Source organism: Panicum virgatum, chromosome 1K (genome assembly GCF_016808335.1).
Source record: "Panicum virgatum strain AP13 chromosome 1K, P.virgatum_v5, whole genome shotgun sequence".
NCBI lineage: Eukaryota > Viridiplantae > Streptophyta > Magnoliopsida > Poales > Poaceae > Panicum > Panicum virgatum.
Window position 1 is genome coordinate 30,174,410 of NC_053136.1, and position 10,483 is coordinate 30,184,892.

Sequence of the window (10,483 nt, forward strand, 5' to 3'; positions counted from 1 at the left end):
GATGCTTCTTTCCATATCTATCGTTTTTGTTGACTCAATTTTTTTTAGAAAATTATCGACTTAACATTTTCATGTGAATATATTGATTCAACTATTTTTATAAGAGAAGTTGAACCAATATTTTCTCATTAACTCAATAGTTTTTTTAGTATATTATTGACTCAAATTTTGCAATATATTTGTCGAGTCAACATTTCAAGAGATCTTGTATTTTACAAGTAAAGGAGAAAGCACTACTTAGCTAAGCCAACATTTTGCAATATATATATATATATATATATATATATATATATATATATATATATATATATATATATATATATATATATATTCCTTTTTTCGGGTGACCACTACTTAGCTAAGCAGAAAGCAGTGACGCGCTACTAAATGGCAAGTGAGAGAAGGTTGGCATAATACAATCGAACAACCCAAAGTTTGCGATAAGATGCAGCATTTTTACAAGGTGGAACTATTTCACAAGTTTACCATAAATATATATATTTAAAAATTATTCAAGCTGTTTGAGACTGAATTTCTGCACTGTCACTAGAAGTTGTTCGATCCAAGAAAATTGATACTTGGATCACGACCTCGTGATGACACTCTGGATGTAGCATATAGCAACTTATGTAGCATGTTTTTTTTCTTGTTTATGTAGTAGGTCAAGACTTACGCGCTACACAAGTGAGTTTCATCTGCGTGTCATTAAAAAACCTTGTCCTCAAAAAAGCTGACAATGTACCATCATTAGTCCAATACAGATGATAGACGCAGAAGGGTATAGTACGATGAGATCTTGATATCACATTGCTCTGCTTTTAACTCTAGCTCGAGCCCAAACGCAGCAGTACCGGCACCGCGCCACCATGCACGCTTCCTGCCAAGATGGCATCCATCCAGACACATACAGGAGGAGCACCCCGGTGAGCCTCAAACACCCCGTTATCAACCACACTGCACATATGAACACAACGAGTACCCAAGTTGCAATACAACATCCCACTACTAGAAACTGATTGATTTATCGATATTCGAATTGATTTATCGATATTCGGTAGCATTAAGACTCCGCGCACGTCAAAACTAAGTTAAGGTCATGTGTTATGACTTAAAACCTACAAGTCCAGCAGACCTGTTGCGCACTGATGAGAACTAGCAAAAGTCATAACACTCCTGTTGCCGTGAGATCGATGTCTTCATGCGGCATCCCTGCAAGCACTAACAGCAATTACTAAAGCATTTTAAATGAAGAAGCACATGGGACACGTAGAAGATGCTCTTGACTCAAATAGGACAGTAGGACACAATTATCTAATTCACTAGATAAGTCACCATGTGTATGTTTTAATATGATGAAATATATGAGATTTACGAATAGAATATGGATATACAAGTAAAATGTTAGATTTGGAGAACTGTGTCTTCAGAAAAGAAAAGGATGAGTTCACTACCATAATGCTTTCTTGATCCCAACATCTGCTGGATCCAGTTTAAGAGCATCAAGAAACACATCACATGCATGGCTTTTCATAGGCCTGAAAACAGAAGGCTCACTGCATCACTAAAAACAGATTTACACAACATGAAAATGATGCATTATCTCACCTTGAGTAACATCTGGGCAGCTCCTTCCAGATAGCAGGCCTTTGCCCAACCATCGTGCTGCATCCTGCAATGTTGAGCATCCATCAAAGCCTGTTCTTCTTGACCCATCTTAAGGGAGCAAAGTTTCATACTGGAGTACAAAGATGTATCATCGTAGTAGTACTTTGATGCCTATATAAAGAAACGAATTAAACTTGTTTACTACTACCACGTACATCTACTATTGTGTTTCACTGGGATAAGCACATGCATGCAAAAGAAATTGGCATGCAAATTATTGAGATCAAACTGGACATTGATTACCCGAGATCAAATTATTGATATGCTATTTATGCAATTTTTGCCAAAAACAAGAGCTGTCATGTATGGAAGTGACCGCAAGCAGTAATACTACAAATATCTATTGATTCCAAACTGAAAACTTGTTTGTTCTATGCCTCTATTGTTCTGCAGAAAAGCCACATAAAATTGTGCTGTTGCAGGAGTATAAAACTCTAGCATAGCCGGCGATTGTATTCTTGTTCATTAGATGACTATTGGGCAAATTGCAACATTGGAGATGATGTGGCACTCGCCAATCATTAGTTTTTAATTGGCTTTGAAATAATCATAGTCATAATCATATCTTTAGGAATTGACAGAATCATGAAAACTTAGGGCTAATTTGATCATTACCTTTTGTGGTTCGGTTAGTCTTGACAAACCACCTATTCCACCTTGGAGCATATATTCTTCAGAAGTCTAATTCTGTGATAGGACAATTTTGTGGTTAAGTAGCTGCTGGACCAATGCTATTTCAATGGGTCTAATTCACATTGTACAAAAATCATCTACTCGAAAGGAATTTCAGTAAAAACAAATCTCAGATCCTTCTTTGTTTTCGAAATGCTTTTGATGGAACCATTATCTTTTCTTCACACAAATGGTAAACTATATTCCTCTGGCTTCATTTTCCCCACTACACATCCAATTGTAACTTAACACCGTTTTTCTACTGTATTTTTTACAGCGGAAGCGAAACTGCGGAACCATACTCCCACTTTCCTGTGAGGCTGTGACACAGATGACAGGGTCATTTTCTTGATAGAAAAGTTGATTTGTTTGCCAAATGTTTAAGAAGAAAGCACAACCCTGTCCCTGAATTGCTTCCCTCCCTTGTCCAATACTATTCAATTAAGTTAAAAAACTATGCCCTGACATTTGACCCAGAATAATCAAATATCCTGATAGAATGGCTCACAAAAGCACAACCCAGCTTCTAGTAACTACCTGAAAACAATATACAAACCATGCCAATTGTCATTTTGATATCAAAAGCAGCAAATTAAGTAGACTAAGAGAGATGGTGCAATAATATACCATTGTGCAATAAGATAATCTTTTCTCTTGTATGCCCTGCATCCTTGTAACTTTCAGCAGGTTTCACTGAGTTATCCTGAAACATAAAAATGAAACATTTGGCACAAGGAATGAGAACATGAAAACAAAAGAGATATGAGTTCTACCCTTGCATGAGCTACTTGAGGACACAAAAACATTTTAAAAAAAAAAATCTCCAATCTAAAAATCCTATTGATTCACTTCAATCATCAGCATGATTTCGTAATTGATTACTTAGTTTACAAACTAAACTTAATGATGCTTCTTCAATTCATTTCAGGAGAATGGATGGATGTACATAATTATTAGTGCCCGCTTTAAGCTTAAGGGGATGCATTGAAGAACCTATAGATAGGAAGTTATGTATTGCCATATATAGCCAAAGTTAACACAGAAATAAAAGGGAACTTAAATGGACAGTGACTCCTCATGTTATACATCCACCCATAGCATTGATTTCACATAACTGATTATCCCATCATCGCTCCAATCACGCACAAATGGAATATGTCAAGTTACTGGGAGTAGGATCTCAACATCTTTTCATTTATTGATATATGCAACAATTTATATTGGAAGGTGACCAAATTTGTTAAGGATAAAACAAACGTAAATTTTTTGTTAGGTCACCAAACTGTAAGGAATAAAACAAATGGTTAAGACTTACTGGATGGTAATAAGGTAATTACAGACAGACAGGTGCAAATATGAACAGAAGGTATGTGATATACGAATTTAGCTCAACTAGGAAAGAATGGAAAAACAAATTGAATAAGAAATCACTTATCAGTCCAATGAACCTCGTGGATTCGTGGACTTTCATGGTACTAGTTATACAGTCACTAAAGTTTAAAGTCATATTCTTTCGTGAGTCCAACTAAAGAATTATTATAGGAAGCATAACTTTGCTCTCAAATTAATAACAAGAGGTTCTCTGACAAAATTTCAGACCAAAAGATGAAATGCATAATGGAAGTATCTTAAGAATAAGCGAACATATCATGATGTATATTATCTGAAGTTCACAAGAATATACATCACCCATATAAAAGTGGTAATGTTTTTGAACACCAGTTTTATTGCAATTTATTGATTAGACCTTATTTGTTAATTATTTTTGTGATTATCAATTACAAACATTCTAGAACACCACTATTCCTTTACGGGATCATTTGTTTTTTTGCCGTATGTCAGAAGTTGACTGGAGATGTTAGTCTACAAATCCAGTAAGCCAGCTTATGACTTTTAAGATGAACTATCAAGCCATTCAGTAAACAAGTAAACAATAATAGGGAAGTTCTCATCTCTTTACAAATTCCCACTTATATCTATATACCACTATACCAAAGAAATATCGAAGAAATATTGCTTGCAAAAAATCACAGGTCCTTTTTATACATATCCAGGTCCTCATTAAATTAATTCAAAAGGGCCAATTGCCAAATGTGGCCTCAGATTTCTCACAAAATAGTAAGCTTAATCCGGGACCAAGTGTGTATGTCATTTTGCATGAATTAGTAATTCAAGTTCTCTTAGCCACGTCCACACAAATGCCAAGTAACTAGAGGATAGCAAACTTGCATGTTATATATAAAACTTAAAAGGGGCATATAATCTTACATAAAGCTTTAAACAGCCTTCTGCAAACAATTTTGTATGACAGCTGCATAGTGTGACAAAATTAGGAATATGGAACATTGGAAATCACATCGATAGATGCATAGTCGAACATGATCGCCCATATCATACAACAATGCGAAACTCAAATAAATGAGTTAGCCCAGTCTCAAGCTCATGCATGCAAGTTAACAATCATATTCATTGGCATCAAGGAAGCAGACGACCAAACATCCGAACCGTGAAATCACAATGGACAAATAGAGAAAGAAGAAAACAGCTACAGCCTACAGATGAACCTGTGGTGCCCCTGTACCTCAGAAGCAAGAATCACATCGCAGAACAACAACGGTACCAATGTGGCAAGATCCCTAAAAAAGGTTAAGATTTTGCTTCTGCGTGAGGAAGGGAGGGAGACGAGAGCAAGAAACCACCTGACCTGTCGGATGCGTTCACGTCCAAGCACAGCTCCTTGACCAGGTACGCGCATACCGCCATCCTCCCGCCTCCCGCGGCGATCTGCAGCGCCCGGCGCCGCTGCTCTTCACGGCCTCCACCGCATCCCATGAGACGGCTCTTTTCCGGTGTGTAGCGCGCGAATGTCTGCGCGCGGCGGGCAACACGGATCAACACAAGCGCCACCCCCCCCCCCCCCCGCCCCCCCCAAAAAAAAGCACGCGATCGCGATCACCGAGATGCGATAAGGGAGTGCAGTGGGGGGATTGCGGGCGAAGAGCGCCGCGCGCGCGCACGTACCTCGAGCGCGCGCTGGGACCTGCAGGTAGAGGAGAGGGCCAGGGATTAGCAGGTACGGGGTAGCCCGCCAGTAGGCCGTTGACGGGGTAGGGTTTGAAGGTGGCTCACCGGCCACCGCAGGAGTGGGGCGGCGGCGGCGGCGGTGCGCGAGAGAGAGTAGGGGCGGGCAGCTTTCCATTTTGCCCCTCAACTTTTGCCGATCACTAATCATCCCGAAGTCACAAAAAATAATGAGGAAAGCTGACTGGCTTCGGCCACTGCGTGGTGGGCCCAACACGAGAATGGCGGGTGCGGTGTGGCCGATGCCTCTCCCTATATATCCGGGTGCCGGCGCCGCCTCGTTCCATTCCGCCTCCACCAAGCCTCTGCCTTCCTCGCTCCTTGCATCCCCGGATTCCAGTTTGGTTGCTCGTGGCTAGGGTTGGACCGGCGGCCTCGGCGATGTCGGCGCCGTGGTGGGACTCCGACTGGAAGGACCGCTCCGGCCCGGAGTACCGCTGCTTCGTGGGCAACCTCCCCTACGGCACCAGCGAGAGCTCCCTCAAGGACGCTTTCTCCAGTTACGCCCCCCTCTACTCCGAGGTGAGCTGGTCTGATCTGGTCTCCATGGTGGCTCCGCTCGTGTGCCCTCGGTCGATCCGGTCCTCCCGTGCAATTCCTAACGCGCCTGATCTGTCGTGCGCTTTTATTAGATGCGTGTTCCCTTATCCCCAACACTAACTTTGACTGCAGATCCGGTCTTTAATTAATTAGATCCGTGTTTCCTTGTCCCCGGCACTAACTTTTATTGCAGATCGTGTCTTTTTTCCCCCTACAAATTCATCTATACCTTTTTTTCATTTGATCTTGTGTCTGAACTTCTAGATCTGTAGTTTATGAGATGTATCTAGTGTGCTGCACATTTTCTCTTTCTATGCCATGTCGATCTGCAGTTATTTTCATTTTCTGGACCCCGGTGGGTTGTAGATCTGCGACTATCTGCGACTATATAATAACCCCTTCACTTTTGCTTGCAGATCGCGGTGGATCCTGAGACGGGGAGGTCCCGCGGCTTCGGGTGGGTGCAGTTCGAGGACCAGAAGTCGATGGACAACGCCATCCAGGGCATGAACGGCCAGCAGGTCGGCGGCCGCAGCGTCACCGTCAGCCAGGCCAACCACCGCCCGCGCCGCTGGAGGGCGTGAACGGCCGGCCGGCACGCCGGTGGCCATGGCCTGCTGCGCGCGTACAACAGACTAGTTGGTTATCTCCCCCAATCGTCAGGCCTTTAGCTAATTAGTACTAGTGGTGGTGTTAGTTGTCTTCTATCGTCCTAAGTAATCCGAGATTGCTATGTCATGAACTCATGATGTTCTAGACCTTGTGTTGGTCTTCGTTGGTTTGTTATGGATTGTGTGCTCGATCGGTGAGTTATCTTCGTTTGGGTTTGGTGATGTGAGATGGAATGGAACCAGCTTTGTTAAAATGCATGTTGCTTGTGGGTGTACATCGACTTATTCTGGAACATCATTCTGATTTTTGGTGATGTGAGATGGAACAACAGACTTGTCTTGAATTTTGGATCTACGAGCGAGTACTCGTCATTCTGATTCTGGAGCACAGTAGGCACTGTTCAGCATTTCTCATCACTGTAACAAACTGGTTTGGAAAACTGGATGGTGGGATCGTGTGCAGTTGCAAACTTGCAGCTGCAGTATCAACTGCACCTGATCTCGGTGCGAGGCCTCGAGTTACATAAATAGCATAAAGTGTTTCAGTAAGAGACTGCTTATTCTGCAAGTAGCGCGCTGCCATCTTGTGCCAATGTTTGTGCTACTCTTTTATGACAACGCCTGAGTTGGATATTCAACAGCCTGACAAGTCACAAGAATAACATAGTCAAACGTAGAGAATGATTTTGTTGTTTATGGTTTCATCGCCGAGCTGATGAAGGATTATCTTATCTACGCTTGGTTACGTGTACGTGCCCCACGGCCGGTTTAGTATACCTGGAAATGAAATTGGGATGGGAAACAAATTTAGCCGAGCGTTTTTCATCATAAAAGTAAGCTTGTGAATTTTAAGAGCCGTTGAAGAATCCAGATCCAATGGTTAAAAGTCAAAAGGAACCTATATTACAAAGAATATAAATGTGGACCGAAACCTACAAATTTGTGAGTAAGGAACCACTTCTAAAATAATATGAAGGGTATTTTGGTACTTTAATTTAATGTTTCAGCAAATTGGTACTTTGATTTGTGGGTTAGGAACCACTTCCTCTGTGTTATCTCCGTCGCTGCCGTCGCCATTGTCTACCAAACAATGAAATAAATAAAATGTAATAGTACATTAAGCTCAAGGATCAATCCATTGTAGCAAAGCATTAGTCATCATTGCATTACAGACATAGCAGCAAAGTTCAACACATAACCTGATCTGATCCAGTTACAAAAGTACTACACAGGCTGAGCATGTTTTGGCATCAACGAGTGCCATCAACCAGTTACAAAAGCACAACTCAGGCCATCAACCTAAGACATCAGGCATCAACTAGTGCCAGCATCCACAAAGGGCACAACATCCACTAGTGTCAATTCCTACAAACCACCAAGTCCAACACACGGCTATAACAATCACAAAAGGTTGCATGCCCAGTCAAGCTAGACCGCCATCTACTGCTATTCACTTCTGCTTCAAGATGACCCAAACAGCAGTGCTACCATCACACCAAACAGGGCCAAGATCACAGCAAACAACATCTTCTTATCATGAACCTCGCTAGCAATCCTAGCCTGCAGAGTGCTGCAGGCAATTTGGGCAAACCTTGCCCTCATGCTGGACTCTCTGGAATTCCTCCTCTCTAATGAGAACAGCTCGCTCTCTGGCCCAATATTCCTTCTCATTCAGCAGAGCTTCCTTCTCCTTGAACATCTCATTCCTAAGTTGAATTGCTCCGAGGAGGTCAGCTTGGGCATCATTTGCTCTCTTGAACTGGGCTACGACATCCCAGAGAGTGCATGCAACTTCTTGGAACTTAATTACCTGGCCATTCATCATCAATCCACTTCACAAAGCGGAACATCGTTGATCTTCCCTGCATAACAAGCATAGGCAAAATCAGGTCTATCAGTGCTGCAATGCAATTACTGATACTAACTCATCACAATCTCATGCTACCAGATTGAACAACCATTACATACCAGCAGTGGGCAACCTAGGGTAGCGACGTCCAGTGTTGGGGCCATCCCAGCAAAGCATACGCCTAGGGCACTTCCCATTGCGGCATTTGTACTGAGTCACACTGTCAATTCCACCCCATTTGTCCACCTACATGCCTTCGGGATCACGCTAACTGAATCGGACTGCATTCATCCCAAATCGGACGAAATTGAAACAAAGTATCGTGTTCACCCAATACCGAATCAATCCTACATTTAGTCAAGCAAATCGAACTGCACAGTACTAAACCCTAACGAACATCATAACTAGGGATGGATCTAGGAATTGCTAGATTACTCTACAAAGTGGGTGTATCGAGGTCTCAAACCAGGGTTAACGGCGACGAATCTAAACTGTTGTCCTTTGAATCGTCCTCCTCCCATCTTCCTCCGCTGACGATTCCGACTGCAAGGACTCCCTGCAGCCAGACTCCGCACCGCTGCGAGCCTTCTTCTTGGCCGTCGCATCAGCAGCAGCACCCGGCTCTGCCTTGCGCTTGGCCTCGTGGTAGTCTCGGCACCCTTGGCACACCCTCCCCGCTTGACAGACAAACGGGGAGTAGTCGATGAGAACCGCCACCGGGGAGGTCACCTCCGGCGACTTGGAGGGAGCAGAGGCCGCCGCCGGGGTAAGCTTCGCGGCACCGCTCTTGGATGCAGGCCCCCCACCACTCATGGCGCTCCGGCGGAGAAGGCAACGGGGCGGGGAGGGGGGAGAGCTCGAGGCTGGGTTATGGGGAGAAGAAGGAGGCGGCGACGGGAGGTGAACGGTAGGGTTTGGGAGGAGGGGAACCAACAGCGGAACGGTAGCCCTTATGGGTCGAAGGGGTAACGACACCAAGGAGCAGGGTTAACCATTTCGTTTTCCGGTCAAATCCCGGTGTTTACCGGAAACGAAATTTCGTTCCGAAATTTCGGTAAATTTCGGCGAATCTCGGTGAATTTCGGTCGAAATTTGTTGAATTTTGAATTTGAAAACGAAATTTTCCGAAAAATACCGAAATTTCGAATCCCGGTAACTAGCGGAAACGGAAAATTTTCCGAAATTTCGCCGAAATTGTTAACCCTGCCAAGGAGAGGCACGCGGTGCTCTCATCAGACCCGATGCTAGCAACCAATCAAGCCCATCTTGTATTGCATAGTGCGGGACAGGTTCTAACGCAGACATCCAATCACAATCTTAACCAGGCCAAAAGTAGCAATGCACTCAACCAATCACAACCACAAAGGCTTGCACTAGGCTGCCTTGGGGAGGCCATGCATATGTCTAGCCCCAGGCTAGGGCTCCTTTGCATGCCACACGGAGGGATTTGTTCGATCTCTTAGCTAAACTGGACGGAGAAGAGTAAATTAACTGACTGAGATTTAATTACTACACTACCTTTATTTAACAAAAACCCTCTATTTAAACGGCTGGCGATAAGTTACGGTGGAAGGAACCTCAGTTTGCTCCCAAGCACAGTAATAATCTCTATATCTCTATACTACTAAAAAGAGGCTAAAGTCACTTTTTTTTTTCTCGTCATCCCACCCCTTCGTACCGCCCCCTCGATTCGGCGCCCGCGTCGCCCATCCGCGTCGCTCCCCCGATCCCGCCTCGCCCCCGCCCCAAAATCCCCACTCGCTCCCGCCCCAAAACACCGCCGCCCTCCCGAATCCCAGTCGCGCCGTCGCCGGGAGGACCCGGAGCCCAACCCCGTCGCTCCCCCAAACTCGGCTCGCCTCTACCCCAAATCACCGCCGCCGTCCCGATCCACGGCGCCGCCGCCGCCGCTGCGCGCGCCGCGACCCCGCCGCACGGACCCGGAGCCGCACCTCCACCGATCCTGCCATCCGTCCTCGCCGCCGCGGCCAGGTATCCTCGCCCTAGCCATGGCCGCCGCCCCTACGCGCTCCTCCAACCGACGCCCAGCACCGAGACGACGAAA

The 10,483-nt window shown here is 44.5% G+C and overlaps 1 protein-coding gene and 1 long non-coding RNA gene across 3 annotated transcripts; one reads left to right on the top strand and one right to left on the bottom strand.

The window, feature by feature from the left end:
* Nucleotides 1–1,190: 1,190 nt before the first annotated feature.
* LOC120702205 lies at nucleotides 1,191–5,262 on the bottom strand. Of its 2 annotated transcripts, none has more exons than XR_005686306.1 (5): nucleotides 5,042–5,262; nucleotides 2,965–3,040; nucleotides 2,281–2,874; nucleotides 1,606–1,669; nucleotides 1,191–1,535 (listed from the first exon to the last, which is right to left on the bottom strand). It is a non-coding gene; the product is annotated as an uncharacterized LOC120702205 (long non-coding RNA). The 2 variants fall into 2 exon arrangements; XR_005686307.1 differs by having other exon boundaries at nucleotides 5,037–5,262.
* Nucleotides 5,263–5,693: 431 nt separating this feature from the next.
* On the top strand, nucleotides 5,694–6,913 carry LOC120702176 (glycine-rich RNA-binding protein GRP2A-like). Its single transcript, XM_039985921.1, has 2 exons — nucleotides 5,694–5,940; nucleotides 6,375–6,913. The coding sequence occupies exons 1-2, from the start codon at nucleotides 5,800–5,802 to the stop codon at nucleotides 6,540–6,542; spliced, it is 309 nt and encodes a 102-aa protein (XP_039841855.1). The 5' UTR covers nucleotides 5,694–5,799; the 3' UTR covers nucleotides 6,543–6,913.
* The last annotated feature ends 3,570 nt before the right edge of the window (nucleotides 6,914–10,483 follow it).

Bases quoted from the DNA above. Each gene is read 5' to 3' on its own strand.
- LOC120702176 (XM_039985921.1), top strand. From the start codon at position 5,800: ATGTCGGCGCCGTGGTGGGACTCCGACTGGAAGGACCGCTCCGGCCCG. The intron at 5,941-6,374 runs GTGAGCTGGTCT...TTTTGCTTGCAG, and splicing joins ACGCCCCCCTCTACTCCGAG to ATCGCGGTGGATCCTGAGAC.